Source organism: Girardinichthys multiradiatus, chromosome 13 (genome assembly GCF_021462225.1).
Source record: "Girardinichthys multiradiatus isolate DD_20200921_A chromosome 13, DD_fGirMul_XY1, whole genome shotgun sequence".
Taxonomy (NCBI): domain Eukaryota; kingdom Metazoa; phylum Chordata; class Actinopteri; order Cyprinodontiformes; family Goodeidae; genus Girardinichthys; species Girardinichthys multiradiatus.
This window is the reverse complement of record NC_061806.1, coordinates 31205306-31225566: the sequence shown is the minus strand read 5'-3', so window position 1 is coordinate 31225566 and position 20261 is coordinate 31205306. Positions and strand designations below refer to the sequence as shown.

The 20261-nt window shown below is 41.2% G+C and overlaps 2 protein-coding genes across 7 annotated transcripts in view; both read right to left on the bottom strand.

The window, feature by feature from the left end:
* Positions 1-4122, bottom strand: part of dbpa (D site albumin promoter binding protein a) — a 41054-nt gene extending 36932 nt beyond the window's left edge. Inside the window, exon 1 of the mRNA XM_047384006.1 lies at positions 3097-4122. Within this exon, the coding sequence (XP_047239962.1) occupies positions 3097-3292 (196 nt within the window). The 5' untranslated portion in view covers positions 3293-4122. The remainder of the gene's footprint in view (positions 1-3096) is intronic.
* Positions 4123-7622: 3500 nt separating this feature from the next.
* Positions 7623-18532, bottom strand: LOC124879431. 6 transcript variants are annotated; one of them, XM_047384001.1, is made up of 3 exons: positions 17989-18036; positions 17544-17636; positions 7623-13306 (listed from the first exon to the last, which is right to left on the bottom strand). In XM_047384001.1, exon 3 carries the CDS (start codon positions 12896-12898, stop codon positions 8747-8749), a length of 4152 nt encoding a protein of 1383 aa, XP_047239957.1. In that variant the 5' UTR covers positions 12899-13306; positions 17544-17636; positions 17989-18036; the 3' UTR covers positions 7623-8746. The 6 variants fall into 6 exon arrangements, with proteins under 6 accessions (XP_047239957.1, XP_047239959.1, XP_047239960.1 ...); XM_047384003.1 differs by lacking the exon at positions 17989-18036 and adding an exon at positions 14521-14578; XM_047384004.1 differs by lacking the exons at positions 17544-17636; positions 17989-18036 and adding exons at positions 14521-14578; positions 15116-15204.
* Positions 18533-20261: the final 1729 nt, after the last annotated feature.

Below are 20261 nucleotides of genomic sequence, written 5' to 3'. Positions count from 1 at the left end.
TTAATGGTTTTAAGAATAAAATTAACAAATCAGTGATTGCTTGTGTACTGTAAACAGCTTTAGGAAGCTGTTGTCACCTCACACAATCTATTAAGAAAGTGAGAAAATAATTCAAACCAACATTACAAAACACCAGTAGATATCTGTAAGATTGATCAGGATGAAAGATATACAAGTACGGAGGACAAATGGATGATAGGAATATGTGCAAGGTGGCACTGTTTAAGGGATGGTAACACTTTAAACTCAAGTCATTTAAGTGCACCAGGGCATGAATTGAGTTCAGTACAGCAGAAAGAATGGATAAGAGACAGGAAAGATATATGATTTATATAAATCTAAGTAAGGCATTCAAGAGACGGGATTTAAAATACAAGAATGGCAGAAGAGATGAATGACTTTGAAAAAGGAGCCACAGTGAGGAGACGGAAAAGAGGAAAACAAACCCTGAGAACATGTAAATGAGCAGAGGGACTCCTTGGAGTGAAAGACAGAGGGATTAGACAAGAAGAGAGCAAGACAGAGGAAAAACTCAAAGATGTGTGAGAGAGAGGGAGAGAAATGTGTGAGATGGAGTGGGTGTTTGCGAAGGCGTCAAACAAAGCTAGCCAGGGGGGGGATAAAAACACAGTAGAGCAAAGGAGAAGCATCCACTCTGAATGGTGGAAAGGGAAAGGTAACATGAACCAGAGGCAAACGGAAAAAAAATCCTTCTTCGTTTTCCCCCTGAACGCATCACCTATTAGCAGAGAATACTGCGCACAATGACAGCGAGGGTAGCGGAAACCTTTGAGATGCTTTCTGGCTCCACGGAGAGCCTGTCAGCTGTGCTCACCATCATCCTCCTCCTCAAGCATAGAGGGAAAAAATCAGGAGGAGAGGGCGGCTGCTGCACCAACAAACCACCAGGGGTCGCCAAATCACACATTCTTTTATTTTTCTCCATTAACGTGTGCTCGGTTTTCTCTATTCTTGTAAGGACTTGTTTTGCGGAAAGTCACAGCTCCAAAGAGGACAGGTTTGTTGGCCTAGCGCTAAACAAAACAGTTTTTGGTGTTTTAAAAGAGTTGGGATGTTTGCAAAAGAAGTTACAGGAATGATCTAGGGATCAACGTAAATCAATGCTCAAAAAGTCACTGTATCGTGTGTGTGTGCATGTGTGTGTGTTTTAGCAGCTGACTGGGAGTTATGACATCTCTACAGCCAGAGAGGAAGAAGAGGCTGCCTGGTTAATATTTTGTATGGCAGCTGGTGGACAGGAAATAATTCAATTCCTCTCTGTGACCTCTGTTTGAACAGTCAGGAGAATCAGACTCAACAAAAACAACCGCTCTTTTTTCCCCCTACTCTATTCTACTCTAGATCAGTGCATTTCACCACCAAATACAAAACAAAGGTGTTAAAAAATCCAGCAGGCCTGCAGAAGGAGGGCTGAAGGGAAACCAGTATGCATGTGAGTGTGTTGAGTAAGCAGCTCCTCTGTATTTTACAATCACACATACCCACTCAGTCACATGCACACACACATGCATACTCCCATAAATAATCCCCCAGAATATTTCTGTAAGAGTCTCTGTAATGATTAATGCCTGCATTTCAGATCCAGGCTCAACCAAGTGATTATTTTCCAAATCTGCGAAGAATGTTGACAAATGTTAAATGTCCATAACATATTATCCATAATCCAAATTCATAACATATTATTTTAATATTTGAAGAAAGTAGATTTTAAATTAATAAAATCCCAAATAAAATATAAGCTAACGCATCAAAGTTTCTTTTTGCTCTTTTCAAATCTCCATGCTTTCTGCAGAGAAGTAAAATGTGCACTTTAAAAATTGAACTTGGGGGAGTATTTAATGCCACTTGAATTATTTAAGTTTTAACAAACCCTGTTAGTTTGTAAATGCAACTTTCAATAACGGTTCAACTGCAACAACATTAACTGATGCTCAAAGAAAATTCACAAAAGGAGTTAGAAACCAGTTAATGTTGAATTTCTGAAAAATAAAACAGGAAGTGCTTATTTTGAAGAGCGGAAAGGTGTTGTAGCGATGTGAGCTCAATGGACAAAGAACCAAAGTCATAAGTACAAAGCATAGTGTGATATCTCTGTGCTCATTATATTGAAGCTAGAGTAAAAATTATCCGATTGTTATGACCCATTAATAGCCAACGTCTGCCAACCTTCCTGGCTAATAAATCAAACACCCTTTCACAGGAAAAATATGCATATCTTTATCAGAGCTGCAGTCTTTGGCTCACTTCAGTTCTTACTTGATGATAGCAAAAAAAAATTAACATTCAAATATAAACAAAATCCTGTTATCTGTGCATATTATTTACTCTAATAATCTACAGTTGACTGCTCACCCCCTCTTCCCCAATTACAAGAGAGACTATTTATGAGACTCGAGTTCCTGAGCTAGTTTAGCGAACGTACAATTGCTAAAAATCAAACTTGCTAGCAAATTTAATTCTAGCAACAGCTCTAATGCTAAAAATCAAACTTGCTAGCAAGTTGAGCTCCTTATAACCTTGAGGAAGCGGTTGCAAAAAAAAAAACAAACAAAAAAAAGACAACTGTACATTTTGGCAATAGATGTCAGGGAAAAGTGTTACACACCACCGCCTTAGAATAAATTCAAAATGATTCGGTAACGTTTTATGATCATCTCCTTTTTTGGTTCTTTTTAACATGGAAGGCCAGACCAGCTAAGCAAAATTATCTTAAACATTCGTTTGAAATAAACTAATTTAGTTCAAAAAAGTACATTTTGTAAATTGCTTGGGAATTTTATTACACGGTGTTTTTTGGCTGTTACATGGTTTCTACTCAGAAATACTCAATATTATATATTTTTTTCTTTTGTATCACACTTGCGTTGGATTTATTTAAATCCACAAATATAAAATGCATCACATTACATTCAGGTATCACTAAAAGGTGTTTTGGAACTTTCTGTGCATTAACGTATTATTTCTGTACGATATCCCAGCACTGGTTCTCTGTTGAGGTGTTTCCCTTTAAGAGACTTTCCATGCCTTTAGGAACCCCTCCTCTGTTCTCACACGCATACACGTGCACCCACTCACCCTTCATCTCGCAGCAGTCCTTGGTGACCCTTTGGTCGGCCTTGATTGGCAGCTGGAGCAGGGACTTCAGGTTGGTCATGGAGGTCAGGTGTCCGCCTTGGGGGCCACTTCCAGCCGGGTTGCTGGCCCCAAACTGCGGACTAGTGGCCCCTGCAGGGAGATCCGGCGGCAAGAGCTGTGTGAGAGGCCTTGACATAACTTCTAGGGGAAATAAGGAGGAGGAGAAGGGGATATGTGGAGGGAGGTGAAGCGGAGCAACCTGCAGAGTTGGAGCTGAAGAACAAAATAAACCACTCTGAGATTGTAGTTAACGTGCGCGCCGTAAAAATGGTGCGCGGACAGGTGAGACGTGCGTGAGATCCTCAATTGAAATCCCGCTCTCCCCTCGGCTCATGTAAGATGTGCAAAAAGGAATGAGATTTTAAAAACAGGGGGGTGGATTTATCTCCAAAATGGCAGCATGCTAGGCAGGTTTAATTCATCCCCTAGGAGTTGCTGTCACCGCTTTTCTTTCGAAACAAGCAGCGCCGCACTTATAAACGACTGATCCAAGTCCTTTCTGAGCGTGTGGATATAAAACCGGTCCGGCTCGGCTGTCAGCTCGACAGATTGCACAAAAATTCCCTCCAGATGGGAGCAACAAACGGCGACAGTAATAATAAAAGCAGAAGAGAAGGCGACTGACTGTAGTCCCATGTACTGAACAGAGAAAGATGATTAGAATCAGCAGAATATGAAGAATCGGGGGTGGCAAGTCTCCAAGGCGGAATAATCCATCAGATCTGAGGTTGAGTATAATAGAAATGATCCGATGGAAGAAATAAAGAGATCCCCCCTAAAGAAAAAATAATAAAATCCAGTAGTGGTGAGAGCCAGCTAGATGAGGGCTCTTATTTTCCTCTCTCTCTCGCGCTCCCTCCCTCTCTCACCTTCACGCGCGCACACACACTCGCGCATTTCTTCTCGGTTTTCGCTTTTCTCCCTCCGCCTGTCAGCTGGAACCAACACGGGCCGCTCGCGTCACGTCACCGCTCACGGGGGAAAGGCGCTCGAAGGCGTGGATCGTTTGCATACATTGGCCACGCCCATAGCGCAAGCCACACCCCCTATGTGCTGCTGTGCCTTCACGTACACGGCCAAGGTGGTAAATAACACTTTTGCCTGTCAGGGTGTAAATAATCCTGAATTGGTTTTTATAGTATTTATACTGGGTTGATTGGGTTGCAGGTTCTATCCTTATCCAGTTATATATATATAACTGGATAAGGATAGAACTTGTTTGTATTTTAAAGTGCCTGAGATGAAATTTGTTGTTAATTAGGGTAAAAAAGTATAATTAAGCTAACCTGGACTAGTTGTTGAAAGCTGCAGTTTCTTTGTCTGATTTTACATTCTATTTGTACTTGGAGGTTGGATTTTTACATTTCCCAGTCAAAAAAAAAGAACAGAAAGTCTTCTCAAAATTCCAACTGAGCAAGTCAGATGTCCTTGAGAAGGTTCAATATCCAAAATGCCCTTCATGCATATCAAAAATGATGAAAACATCCTGTATATACTATTTATTAGTATTGTTTTACTCTCTTTTGGAAAGTAAAACAAAGCGAGTGGTGCATTACAAACAACCATCAATCAGAGAGGCCAGTTGTATGGGAAAAAAATCATAGTTTAGTTAAAAATAGAACTATGAAACATCCTTCTTAGAAACCATCTAAACAATGTAAGATGAGCTGTTTTTGGCTACTAAACATTAACATTTCACTTGTGTTTTTAATGTTTTAAAGATACATTTTAGAAAACCTAAATAAACAATAATTAACACCACCTTAAAAGTGGTCCTAAAGTGAAATTCAGGTCTCATTAAAGCACAAAAGTCAAACCAGGAATTCTGCACAATGGTGAACATTTAACAGCTTCAACATTAAAAATTACCCCAAATAAACCTGATTTATTTTTAATATTCAAACACATACTTTATACTGGTTAGCTACTACATGCAGATGCAGCATTGCCTTTTAATAATAATTATCTGCCAGGTAAATTATCTGATCTAAATATCATGAGTGGAAATTAAACAGTAGCCTAATCTTTAAAAGGCAAAACAAAAAAAAAGGAAAACATTGTAACACATTTTACTTTATTTTAAAAACGATAATATAAGTTAAGAATACAACTTATAACATTAGTTAACTTTACATGATGTTTTTTAGTTGTTTCCCATTTAACAGCAAGTACCTTGTATTTTATTCGCCAGTTTTCCTCGAATGCAACACTATTAACATAAACATGGCGCCTCCTTGAAGTTCCAGCCAATAGCGAGTGTTTGCTGGGATGGTTGCGCTCCAAACGTCGGGTCCCTAAGCTGATTTTTTTACTCCGCCCCTACACTCCTTTCTCACGCTGTCAAATAAACAGCAGGTAAACACCCGCGGACTGAGAATATATCATGAATCAAACGCACGGGGGAAATTCTTCCACGTTTGCTTTTAATTTGTCCACCTCGGTGCCTTTAAGTGAATATTTGTATCCACAATGAAGGGTCAGAGAAAACAGAAACAGATGCAGCCACTTCACATACGTGGAATAATAGGGTCTGGAACATTAAACGTGGCAAAATGCAGTCTAAAATGACTACAACAACTACAGATTTTAACGGTTGTGTTTTACAGTAGCTGCATAAAAATCCGTTAAATCCCGTATAATCTCATAAAAACGGAACGTTTGAACGCTCGCCTCTCGCGCTCTCAACTCCGAACAATCACATGTTCCTCGCACGCGCCCAACTTTGCCTACTGGCTACAGTGCCGCACGGCGATTGGCTGAATCTGGGTCACTCGCAGCCATTCTCGGATCTGCATTGGTTGAAAATAGGTCATAGTCTCCACCCACAACCAAGCATCAGCCACGTGAGATTTGTTTAGCTTTTTACTTCTGAACGCTTAATTAAAGATCACATTTACACGCCTGTTGACTTCCTCAAACTAAAGTGTTAAACACATTAAAATAATAAAAACGATCACTTTATGACTTCACAGAAAAATCCAAAGTAGTGTTAAACATAGGGAAAAACAATACTAAAAAGGACTTTAAACTTTGGGCACTTTTGTAGATCTTTAAAAAATTTGGTTTAGACTTATGTTGTATACTTCTCTTTTTCAGTATTTTCCTTCTGAGGTTGCATGCTGCATAGTATGACCTTAAGGAGAATCACTTGCCAATATGAACAAATGTTTAACGCTTGTAGCGGTTTTTGACCTCATCCATTGTTCTCTCTTAAAACATTTAATTGACCGACCCATAAAACAGGTGCAGCAGCTGCTCTATTAGTATTACAATTCCTAGAAACAGCTTCAAGTTTTTCCGGTGTCAAATTATATTGCTGTTACACACCGTATACATAACAAGGGAATAAAAGGCTAAAATTACCATGCTTTTCACAAACACCTGCTTATCCTTGTTGAAAAAAACTTGCATGAACAGCTTGACTACAATGTTTGATTTGACTTTCACAAGACGTTTACATTTAAATTCTATTTCTTGGATGAAGCCATTTTTAGAGTATATATAAACGGTACCATCTAGTGGCTGGTGTTTGGTAATGCAGTACTACGTTTTCATTGAGTTCACAACAAAAAACCAGTAATACGCTTCTTGCATGTTTCTTTTAGGTTGCATGGTGGTACAGTTGTCAGCATTGTTGCCTTGCAGCAAGAATGTCCTGGATTTGAATTCCAGTCTGTACTGAATTTGCATGTTCTGCCAAAGAATGTGTGGGTTCTTTCTGGGTACTCTGGCTTGCCCCAACACTCTGAAAACATGACCGTTAGGTTAATTGGTCTCTTTAAATTGCACTTAAGCGTGTGTGTTCCCTTGTGATGGACTGGCGACTTGTCCAGGGTGTACCCCACTTCTTGCCCAGCAATTGTTTGAGATGGGCAGCAGCCCTCCTTTCCACCCCTGCAAGGATAAACAAGCAGACAATGGAAGGATGTTTGTTTTAGTGATGGGCCTACAATCGTTGAAATGTGTAAAGTGAACTAATGTTGTAATACAAGACTTCAGTGGAAAAAAGTACTTTAGTATTGTGAGTTTACCGTGCTTACATGAGAGTTGCAATAAAATGAAAATACTATTGTACAGTTAGACTTATGTCAGTCGGTTTCTGTAATCTTCAAATTTATACAAATCTATTTTTAAATGATGTCCACAAAGTCTGAATAAACTTCGAAAGTCGTCGGCTTCACTCTAGGACACTTTGCAATCTACTTCCAAGCTCTAATCTTTAAAACATTTCTTAAAAGCATAAGAATGCATTAGCCTTGCTAAATTTGTATTTGTTGCTTTTAGATTTATTTCGATCAAAATACTGTCAAGCTACTCCAAAGATATTCTGAAATGCCATTAGTAAATGCTAAATAAAGCCACAACTTATGAAGTATAAAACAAATGTATAAAATCACAAAATGTAAAAACTGCATGTTTTCTTTTTTAGGAAGATTGTTACATTCATCGGAATAAAACTTAAGAAGTGATATTTCAGGTTTTTATTCAACGGTTTTCAACAACTCACTTTTAGGCAAAGGATAGTAATCTAGTCATATTACATGTTTTAGTTTTACAGAAAAAAAAAAAAAGGATAAGCACTTCCGGACAGGACCTAAATATGAACTATGTGTACACGTTTTGTTCCAAAAACGGAGCCAGACTGTGGCAATGAAAGAGCAGGTAAACAGGGTTTCAGGAAAAAGGGGGCAAAATGATCACACTGATACATATAGACATCGTTTTACAAAGCCTCAATTCATCCCATCCCACACTTACAATAGTAACCATGATAAAAGAAAACTGGGAGTAAAAAACAGCAAATTATATTTATATATAATAAAATATAATACTAATTATACAGTACACTCGCTATTTCTGTTGTCCTTTTCAAGTCCTGAACAAGTTAACAGCTTTAGTCGTGTTTGCGTTTTATTCACACACCTTAAAAAAACAAAAACAAAAGTAGTGTACAGTATAAAAACATGGTCAGCTAAACTTGTTTCTTTCAACTCTTTCTCAGTAAATCCAGCATGAAGCTGTGCCATTTTCATGAGCTACTTGGTATTAGATCCTAAAGAGATTTTTTTTTTTTCCAGGGGAAATATCTCATCTAAAAAGTGAGTCTGTTCACTGTAATAAACAGAGCAACAAATGAGGACTATACACTTTAACTGTGAATAATGTGAGAAAGAATAAACTGGTATATCAGCCCTATGATAAGCATCCAATTCTTGATTACGCACAAACACGGCAAAAGGGATTTAGACAAAGAAAATCATGGCAAGTTCCTGACGATTTTCAAAGATGCTACAAAAGAAAACACGTGATCTTTAGTTGCTTTACCTTTCAGGAAGAGAAGGCAGATACTTTGGGTGGTTTTGATTTTAGGCCTTTAGAAGTCCAAGTCATTTTATCAACCACCTCTGCTATGGTACTGGGATTGTTTTACAGGTTTGTCCAGGGAAGGGGGTGGGGATATTTTGGTAGTTGAACTAAACCTTCCCCATTTTTTCACCCCATTTTGTTAAAAACATGCTAAACTCTTGGATTATTTAATAAAATATAAACATGAAAAAACAGTCTAGTCTAAAAAAAAGACAGTTTGCGTTTACTGACTGTACTCAGTAAGAACTGTTGATCTTTCAGGCAGGACCAGACCCGGAACTGTCAGTGGGACTGGAGAGTGGTCACTAACTGACGGTGATCTCATCCTTGTCGGTTCCCAGTTTTCAGCCACGATGCCAGCGCTCGCCCCCCGGCAGGAGAACCTGTGGCGGTCCAAAAGACAGGGGTTCCAGAAACGGTGTTGGCATTTGTGGCACTGGAATGTAGCTTGTTTGAGATGCCGACCCCTGTGCTTCAAGGCTTTGTGTAATGATGTGGTGCGTCGCCCACACACCTGGCACCGCAGGCGGGCGTGACGGCCTGAGTTTCTCGATGGGTGTCTGACGGCATGGTGCACCAGCAGGGAGCCCTGTTTGGCATATGTGGCACTGGGACAGATGGGGCAAGGGAAGCGTTTGAGGGGAACATCCATAGAGGTGAGTCCTGTGACTTTGACAGCACCCCCGCACCATGACTTTACTTTTATCGCTCCCCCCTTCATCCTCAGCTGGGCCAAGAGCTTTTTCCTGTTGATGTGTGCCTGCAACCTGCCTTTCTTCCTCCTCAGAATCATCAACTTCCTGCGGGTGTCTTTACTCAACGGAATCCCCACCAGCTTCCCGTCTCTCATGATGCTGTGGATTACTATGCGCCGTTTTTTCTTTCTGTGCTTTCTTGTCTGTCCATGACGCTTTTGGAAGTCTTTTGAGCGGTAGTGAAAAGGGTGCTGCATCTGTTGCTGCTGTTGTTGTTGTTGTTGTTGCTGTTGTTGTTGCTGTTGTTGCTGTTGTTGTTGTTGTTGTTGCTGCTGCTGCTGTTGTTGCTCAGCCACTCCCTGTGGAATGTGGGATGATCCAGCGTAGTTGGAACCCGACCCAGAATCGTAGAACAGTGGAGAGTATCCGGATGGTTGAGACTGGTTGACACGCTGGCCGTTGCGGTCAATGCCGTGTTGTGACAACTTGTGCCGCACCAGGCTGTTGGAGTAGGCGAAGGCTTTGCCACAAACTTCACAGCGAAAGGACTTCTCCAGGCCTACCCCACCGCCGTGGACAGTCTGTTGATGTGCCGTCAGGTGGAAATAGTGTCGGAATGACTTCCAACAAACTGTGCAGGTGTAAAGCCGTTGAGAAGGGGTGCCAGATGTTGGAGACTTTTCTTCTTGGGAGCATGATGAGAAGTAATCGGAGTTTCCAGAGTTGGCAACTTGACTGATAGCAGCAGCAGCGGCTCCACCTTTAATTCTCCGGCCAGTGTTGTCAATTTCACCTTTTCTGTGCAACTTCCCATGCCGAACAAGGCTCTGTGCATAGGCAAACAACTTCCCACAAAGATTGCATTTGTAGTTCTTTTGACCGGAGTGTACAGTCAGATGCTTAGTGAGGTGAAAAGGTTCTCGGAACATTTTACCACACACTTCACATGCGTGAGGCTTTTCCCCTGTGTGAACCCTGTTGTGGCGCCTCAGCGTCTCCGCCCTTCTAAAGCGCTTGCCACAGATCTGACAGCCATACGGCCTTTCTGAGCCATCCCCTGGAGGGGCCGGACTCCTCCTCCTTCTCACGATTGTGTTTGGGTCCCTTTTTTCTCTGGGTTTTCGTGGTCTCCTGGGCTTTGTGTGAGGTAAGCTGGGGTGGGTCAGAGGCATTGTGGAACCGTTTAGGCTAGTTGATGATGGTCCGCCCATGTTACCAAACCCCAACCCCCCCAGCAGACCTCCAATGATGTCTCTCCTTTCTCCTTCTCGACTTTCTGAGTTGATGTCGCAAGAAGCAGCGGCGGCAGCAGCAATGGCTGACATTGCACTGCTAGTGACCTCATCCTCTGAATCATCTAACAGGGAGGATAAGGGAAGGTGGGGCTGCTGCTGCTGCGGCGGTGGGGGCTGCTGCTGTTGTTGCTGTTGTTGCTGCTGCTGTTGATGGTGGTGATGCTGCTGCTGCTGCTGCTGCTGGCTCTGAGGATGGGGATGAAGAGTTGGAGCTAAAGGGGCCTTTCGGAGAGTTTGGCTGTTCAGTTCATTGCCTAAAGTACTCTCTGAGGAATAGAGAGTGGAAGACTGTGAACGCCTGTAGTCATCAACACCACTGTTGTATGGCACCTGGTTCTGGTATCGATTTCTGGAATAATCGGTTGCATACTTGTTATCTGTTATGCCAGTCCCATCATTTGAAATCCCTACCCCACTCTCTCCAGTATTTCCCATTTTACTGCTGCTTGGGTTGGATGTTGTATTAGCCCCACTGTTGGCCCGGTTTTTTGAGCTGCGGGGAGGTTTGCCACAAGCCCCTGAAGCAGCGTGGTTGAGCAGAGACGTGCTCTCACGGAAACAACGCCCACACGCCGGGCAGCGAAAGGGCTTCTCATCATGGATTTTCTCATGTCTTGTGAGTGACTCCCGGCGGTTGAAGGACTTTTGGCAGATGCTGCAGACAAAAGGCCGGTTTTCTGAGTGGGTGACACTATGCTGGATAAGGTGGCCTCTCTTTTTGAACCTCTTCCCACACTCACCACAACAGAATATCCTTTCTGGGCTTGGAGAGTTACAGTCTGACTTCCTGCTTTGGCTTTCTGGTGTCAACCCATGGCTCCGGAGATGCCTCCGAAGGCTGGAGAGGTGAGTGAAGGTTTTACCACATTCACCACAGTGGTACAGGGGTTCGGGTTCGGTCTGCCCAGACGAGCTGTTATGACGTTGTGATTTGGACAATTGCTGGCTGCCATTGGCTACAAGCACAGAAGTGGAACTTGAAGATGTGGAGGAAGATGAGGATGATGAGACGGTGGAAGAGGACTGTTGCTGAGAGGAAGACGAGAGGAGAGAGGAATGCCGTGTCTCACTGCTGATGCCACTTAGCCCAACACTCCCAGATTCCCCTCCTACGAGGCCTGAGGAGGAGCTCTGAGAGTGCCCACTTGAGCTGCTGTTATGGCTGTGACTGCTCTGACTGTGGCTGCTACTTTCAGCTTTTCTCTGGGGCAGGTAACCTGCCATTGCCTTCTTCCTCCTGCTACCCCCACTGGAAGCCGATGTAGACGAGCTGTCTCCTGACTTTGTTGTATCTTCTTTAGATAGAGACAGGTGCAAGGGCAGGGGGAGGGGAAGCCCCGGCTCTTGCTGCATTAATGATGCTATCTGGTTTGAAGAAAGCACTGGAATGCTCTGAAAATCAAAGCCACTCAGTGGGGCTGGCTGAGGGGCTGGATGGAGGGGGTGTGGGTGGTGAGTGTGGCTGTGTGGATGAGATAAGGCATGAGCGGTCAGCTGCTGTTGTTGCTGTTGGGGCTGGGGAGCGGTGTGGCTGTGAGAGGAGTGGAGGGCAGGGGGAGGGGCCAGGGCTGAGTTGGATTCAGTTGCTCCCTGGCCAAGACCCAAACCCAAGTGGTTGTGAGTTCCCTGCTGGACAAGGAACTGCTCAAGGCTACTATTTGTTGGAACACCAGATAAAAAGTACTGGTTGGCAGCGAGCATGCAACTGAACTGTTGGTGTAGACTGCGGGGATCAGACTGGCCGACCAGGGGTACGGCAGTGCTGCCGGAGGGGTTGTTGGAGGCTGAAGCCGAAGTTGAGGAAGAAGGTGAAGACGAAGACGGACCAGGTGAGGGTTGAGGTACAGAGAGACCTGGATGCAGTGAAGGAGGGGGTGGTGCAGGGGTGACCCCAATAACCCCAGTCCCTCCACTACTACTTCCACTGAAGTCAAAACGTCCCATCCCAGAGTGGAGCTGCTCCTGAGCAAGAGCTGCCTCGGCTGGATGAAAAGGCCGCAGAAACTGGGGATATCCGGATGAGGAACTCCCACTGCCACTACTGCTGTTAATCTTGCTGGACTTCCTGGAGCTGTGGGACGATGAGGACGACTGACTTTGGTGGGAGATGGATGGAGGGGCACTCATTTTGGCGAATAATGATGAGGATTCAGCAAAGGCATTGCTCCGAGAGCTCTGAAGGGATCCCAGCCCAAGGCCGGACAACAGACTTCCAGAGGTGTCGGCAGAAGGCTGGTGCTGCTGCTGGAGCTGCTGCTGATGCTGCAGTTGGACTTGCTGTTGGTGGCTCAGTTGTCGTTCCAACCCAAGGCCTTTAAATTGGTGGGCTTGGTGTCCACTTAGCATCTCTAAGATGTCCATGGGGTACTTGCTGAACTGAAACATCTTTCAATATGGCTGTGACAAAATATCCAGAGGACAGAACTATACCTTGCACTACTTCTATAAAACCAGCAGAGCCTTTAGTAGCTTCTGCTTCTGTTTCAGCCCCAAACTTTGAAAGAGCCACTTTAGTCCAACAACAGTTAATGCTTGATTAGCTCTCATAAATGTTTCACTAAGCTTACTTTTATTGAGTGAAGCCTTTAAGTGCTTCAGGTGGGAAGTTATATAAAAGGGTCATAAATAGGAAATTTGCTAAATTACATAAAAGGTCCGTAGTGTGGCTTTAAAGTGTTCCATTTCTTTAAACTGACTGGTAGTCCAACGGAGTGGAGTGTGTTCGTTTTTCCAGAGGAGGATCAATCATCTCTTCAACAGATTTCTGTCCTCAAATGGAGACCTCTGGGTAGCCTGAAGAAAACAAGCCACAATAATATCATCAGTGATTCTGTGCTTTGATTCTGATCAGATGAACCACACACACACACTGTATACACTTTTTCTTGCTTTTAGTAACTCAAGCTTGAAACATACCAACTCAAATAAAAAAAACAACCTGTCAGAGCAATAAATAACTTCAGCTATAGATAATACAGCTAAGATAGAGAATCTTACAAATAACTACCTATTTAGGCTTTTAAAATCTGCTAAAGTGGAATCTTACTGCTGTTATAGGTGGCGACCATGATGAATGTATAATTTTATTTAGGCATTGAAAACGTTTCCTTAATTAAATCTGGATAATTCTTCTAAGGTGATATAAATGTTTGTAAAGTCAAATGACTGCCCTAAAGATTACAATTTTGACAAAATATATCAACTCACAAGATAATTTTAAATATAACTTATCCTATTCTTAATTTTTCAAATGCAGGAATGATCTGTATTTTTTTTTTAAGTTAAAAGTTACCAACTACTCCTTTAAAACATGCTATCAAGCATTGGGATGCGGAGCTTGAATAGGTAAAGCTTTAACAACATAACCAAGGAATATTCAACACCTCAAGCATACATCACAGTTTCATTTATCTCTAAAATTAGGATTTCATCATGAGTTCAATGCATAGAAGACATAGCTATAAAGAACACAGCACAGAGAAAGGTAAAAGCACATTTCTGAATGACTTTAATCAGTTTGCCCAATTTTCAGTATTTTGCCCAAATACTGTGAAGTGCAATAAATACTAATTAAATATATATTAAGACTAAACTTACACATTTAAATACTTTAAGAGGTTAAAAATGACACCATTCAGGTAAATGTAGTCGCTATAGAATATTCATGTCATAGTATAAACATTTTGTATTATGACTATTGTGCTCAACTTCATCGCAGTTAAAGTTCAGCAAAAACGTCATTTACATTCACGCAGTATGTGTATTGTATTACTTTTTATGTTGCAACAATACATCCATTGTTTTAACAAGCAGCTGTAAGCTGTTTCAACTGGTTCGAAAATCTAAGGTCCAGAGTGCAGTGTATATGCTCAAGGCTCTTATACTGAAGATCAGAAGGACGTTTGCTAGCTTGATAAAATAAGACTCCTGTTATTACGTATTAATACCTGTCATGCACAGGTATACCCATGTCACCCATTAAAACATCTGGCTAAAAGTGAACTTACTTAGCATTAGCTGCCAGGCAGGAAGGAGCTGCTGAAGGCTGAGGACTCGAGGTGTTTCCTTCAACAGAAAGTGAGGACAAAACTATCTTCAAAACCCTCCTTAAAAGTTAAAACTAAATACAGCTACATTAAAAACTCTGTGCTCTTCGGTGGTTGAAATATTCCGACCTTACTTCACTGCCTTGTGCCTGCATCTGTGTCAATGCGTCTGTGATGTTAGGTGTATAGTGTTGTTAATGTGAATGCCATTTTAATTTTGAAATAATAATCCTAAATGTAACCATGGTAACCATTTAAAGCAGTAGCAGTTTCCTTCCTAAAACATCGAAGCTAGTTTATGAAGCTGAAAGAAAAAAAACGAATGTGTCTAAGAGCAGAAAACTGTCATCCCTCTGCTTCAGCTGATCAACAACACATTCTAATCGTTCACCATTATTATAACTCCCATCCCTTTTACAGCCTACAAAATATTGCGTCTAAGCAATCCTCTGCAATAACATAGATGATATGTGATGACAACCAAACTTCCATACATTACTTGTAAATTGGAATTGGTTGAAAATTTGAGAAAGTAATTATTTTAATCATCACTGACCACAGCATACCCCTTCTTCCTCCACAGCAACATCTTTGATGTAAATGTTTTAAGTCATCTGCTCGTGTCTGTTAGTCCTGACTTTTCCTCTGGATGACACACACACAAACACAAACACACACACACACACAAAAACATCCATCTCAGGAGGGTTAAGCATTATTTCTGACTCTTTTCTAGCCTTCTGCAAAGCAGTCGACATGGAAACGTCTCCCTTGAGACAAAAAGCAGGGAGGTCAAGCAGCCTTGTATGTGCTGTCACATCCATGTTCGGTTTGAAGCTTGGCAGAATGACAGTAGAGACTCTCGCAGCACAGTGATTTTACCTCAAAGAATTTTGTGAAATACAGCATAAACGTGCTAAAATCAGCAAGTGCAATGACCTGCTGTCGATAGGCATCAGCAGCATAAATCAGAAATGTCAGAAAAGCTGAAATTAAAGGGTGCAGTATTAACTGTAGGAGCAGAGGAAGTGTACGGAATAAAATATGGAAGGAATGAGGGATGCTCAGGAAATGTGAGATAATCCTTGTGTCTTACAGAACTGCAGGTGGAATCCAGGGAATATGGTTCCTTGACTGATTTTAAGCTTCTCTGCAGGTCCTCTAAATGCTAAATCCCAGCTGTAAAATATCTAACAGCACAAACGGATGTTGATTTTACAATCCAGATGTGTTACCTACAAATGATATTAGTGTAGTATCGACTTATAAAAAGAACTACACTCACAATGGTATAAATTTCAAATTTAAATCTGTAAAGTGTTGTGCAACACAACTCGCCCATTTATTGTCTTAAATTAAAGACAATAAACAAGCATTCAGAGATGAATGTTGTAGCAAACAAGTTACACACGGACACGTCTAACACCAACGACTGCATCGCTTTCCAAGTTAGTATCCAAAACATCTCCCAAATATCAGTGAAGACACGAAGAGTCAGTATCCAACATTCTCCCAAACAAGATCACAATTAATACCTAGGTCTACGCACCCAAATTACTAGCCTTTACTCTTTTTGAAACTAGCTATGCACCGATGAGGCTTTTACCAATGTCTGTCATTTCTTCTTTGAGGTCTGAATGGTCTAAATGTTACAAACAATGTCCGTGAAAAATATGCTGCAATTTCCTCTAACGCAGGGAGAACACACGATGGTTTTACAATTATTATTTTGTTCATTGTGGTGTGTTTCAAGGTAATCTTAAATTTTATGTTATGTATGATATTTTACCTTGCTAGGCAGTCTTACTGTCTTTTAAACGGGTTATGTTGTTAAAGGCCCATCTGAAGATAAGCACTGCAAATTAGCAAAGACTACAATGTTAACAGTGTTCACTACACTCGCTGGAGTGGAGATCATGTCATGAGGAAATTTACTAAGAATTAAAATTATTGATTAGGAGCAAAATTCAGTCATAGCGACTGTGCTTAACATGAATTATTTTCCCTCAGGTTGTTGATGATGTGAGAAGATGGCATAACATAATGTTTCCAACTAAAAAGGTCTAAATGTGCAGGTGTCTGTATATGCAGCAGAGCACGCTGATCTACTGATTCATACTAATCATCACGTTGTACTTTTCATAGCTTGACCCAAAAACACATTTTTACCGTACTAATGAACTTTAAAGGTCAACTGTGTAGCTGAGGCCACATAAAGACAGGATGTGAAATTCCAATTTGAGGTGCTGCCTGTAAAATCCGATCACAGGGCACCACTCTGGGTTGCAAAGATTAGAAAAATGGGGAACACTTGAAGGTATATTGAGAATAATCATGTAATTTTTCCTATTGAGCTGTCTCCCTGCAGTGTGACACTCAAGAAGTTCAGACACTATAGAAGTTCAGAATAGAACAAAGGGAGGGTCATACATTTACTGTAATAATAAAAACATTTTATGCATCCTAAAACGTGATGCTGTTGATAAACAAGACCATTGTTAACCATTTTCATAGAGCCATTTTCAAAACTGGACCCTGGTTTAACACAGGGGCAACTTTGGTTGTGCTACCACTGATTATTACATGACATTATTTCGCTTTGTCTAAGGATTCTACAGGATATGAGTCACATAAAACAGATGATTAAACATATGCCACTGACAACTAAAATAAAAACAGTTAACAGAGCTAAAGCTGATGCATGTTAAGAGGGAAAACTGTGCCAGTGAAACTAGCCTCCCTTTGCATCCACTCTGCCTGTGGTGTGTTTTCATGTCTGTGCAGCAGATTAAGCGCCAGTCTTTGCAAAACAAACTGTTGCGATATCTGCAACATGCATAGAGTTACGTGCTTAGTTTTTGATCGCTTTACACATTAAACCTCAAGTATTTCACCAAATGGCACAATGACAATCACAAACGCAACAATGTCATTCTACATCCGCAGCAATGGGACTGTTTACATGAGAGTTGTCTGCTTCTCACCAGCTAATCCACAGATCCGAAACTCCAGCTGGGTGTTAAAGAGAGTGGAGAAATACCCCACTCTGTCCAAACAGGATTTCACAGCTCGACAACCTTAAAAGAGAAGCAGATCGGAGGTCACATCAGACAAATAAGTCAACAAACCCTGCTAACATCTGTCAATACTCTCAACTAGCTAACGTTAACTGCAACAAACGCTGGTCTCACGCAAAATAGAGAGATAAAACTAGAAAAACTAAATTCAGCGCATTTGTATGAACCAGAACACTCAACCATAGAGTTTGTTTTGCATTCTATCTAAACGTTATATAAAAAATAAGCAAAAACAATTCAGAGCAAGACGTATCCCAGTCAGAAGCTATAGATGCTACAAACTTAGCAGAGCCGTTAGCTTCTCGAAGCTAATGTCAGTCCTGCTGGAAGCTGCTTTTGTTTATGTTTTTACCTTCTAAAATACGAATCCTGGTAGGAAAAAGCCACCCAGAAACACGGTGGCAAAAGTGTGAGGACATGGGGGAGTACGTGTGTTCTGAAAGAGGGGGTCCCTACTGCCTGTCACCGGGGCCTTTTTCTTCATCCATGGAAAAGCACCGTGAAAGGCCCGGGATCTCCATCGGCCCAGGATGGCTGCTGCTTCTTTTCACTCGCTAACAAAACCGCTGGCCTGCTCCCGTAGGACCATTGTCTGAGTCCGAAGTCCTACTGGCTCACTGCCGCTCATAACCAACGCGTCCTCCTTATTTATGTCTCGGTCGTGGTTATCCTGCTTTTCTCCCCGGCTTCCAGCTCCAATCCCCGCCTCAGCTGCTTTAGGTGTCCCCCTCAGTAGAAGACGGCTCCCCCGTTGCTGCTGCTGCTAGCGGTAAAATGGTAGTTTCCTGTCTGCATAATGGTTCCGGGTAGAGCCAGGCAAAGGTAAGCCTGTCCGGCTGGAGTGCTCACAGCTTTCAGATCAGATCCAGCGTGATACTCATGAATTAATGAAGCTGTGCGTGTGTGTCTCTCTGTGTTTGCGTGTGAGGCTGTGCATGTTCATGCATTATGCAATAAAAATATAACTGCGCGCATTCTGACACTGTATGTTTTAAGTTCATGTGTGTGTTTTCACACCAAGAGCGTAAAATGTTAATTGGTCCATTAAAGATGTCATTACGGCGCATGCCACAGAACATCGTTTGTGTGTGTGTGTGTGTGTGTGTGTGTGTGTTGGTTGTGTCATGCAAGTTTGTGTGGTTGGTTTCTCTTTTGCATTTCAATTAAGTGCACGCTAATTGTGCACTCAGAAAAATACCTTGTTGAATAAACATTAAAAAAGGGTGATTTTTTTTAAGCAAACTACGTGGCTTTTTTTTTTTTTTTTAAATAGTGTGCCTTAGATTTATTCTCAGAAGTGGGAATTTCTAAATTTTAAGTCGGAAAAATCAAATACAATGTAAAAAGTGAGATTAACTTACAAAGTCTGATGCTTTGTTTTTTTTTTTTTTTTATTTACGCTTGGAAATCTGACTTTCCTATTTCCCATTTAGAGAGACAATAAGAACGCCCCCCTGATGTCGGAAGTCTGTCTTGGAAAGTCGGAGGTCTATAAATTGACTTGTATTAATAATTTTAATTTAATTGAGCAGCCACACGTTCATGTATGATTCTGTATATTTGATGAAATCGATTTTGTAAAGTTGAGACGACCAGTCGTGAGTTGGTGCTATATAAATAAAACTGAACTGAATTGAATTGCAAATACATTGTTAAAAGCTTGTATTGCTATTAGTCATTACAAACACAATTCTCACGTCCCACTGGTTTTCCAGGTTGCAGCTGGAATGTCCTCATATAGAGTGCAACATTATTCACAGATCCAAGCTCCAACTCCAGAAATCAAATAAAACACTGCAAATGTTTAACTTGGAAAACCAGTGGTATTTGCTAAATGTGGCATTAAGTGCTAGAGCTACACAAGTAGATAATGAAATTCTCTAAAGAACATGCTCACAAATGTACATGAGTTGTACAGTACCATATGTGCCTCTGGTGTATTGAAATACACGTTTTATATGCTTGTTGGATATTTAATGCTTGATCTGGGTTTTCAACTTGCAAACAGGACTCAAAAGGAACATGATTGCCGGATTCAAATGATCACTTCTTTCATATAAATTAAACGCAGCATGAGGTCCCTTGCCAACCCTGAATGGAAATTCAATATTGCTGCTGGGCAATCAAAGTAGTGTGAAAGTTGTAGGAACAAACTGTTTATTTGCACCTATAGCGTGCATTAAATGGAAAAAAAATACTTTGTCATTGGCTTGTATTGCTAGCAGTTAACAAAAAACAGGTAGATAGAACCTGCTCAGGTGTGACATTATTCCCAAATACATTTCTAAGACAAATCAGATACAGATTCATTTCATTTGATTCATTTTGACAAAGTTTATAACATGGAAAACACCACAAAATCTTAATACTTAAGAGAAGCGACCATTAATCTTGTATAAATTTGTGCTTTGAGTTGTGTTGAATAAATTAAAGAAAGAGGGTGAAACTGATAGGCTAATGTAAATAAACCTTGAAAATTGGTTCATTCAATGATCGATTTAAAATTAAGGTGGTTTAACCCTGTTAATTACTGCTGTAACCAGCGGTAATAAATACGTTATAAAACTAGACAATTAATCCAGCCAAATGCACATTTTTAGGTTGAAACAATTGTTAAATTCTGGG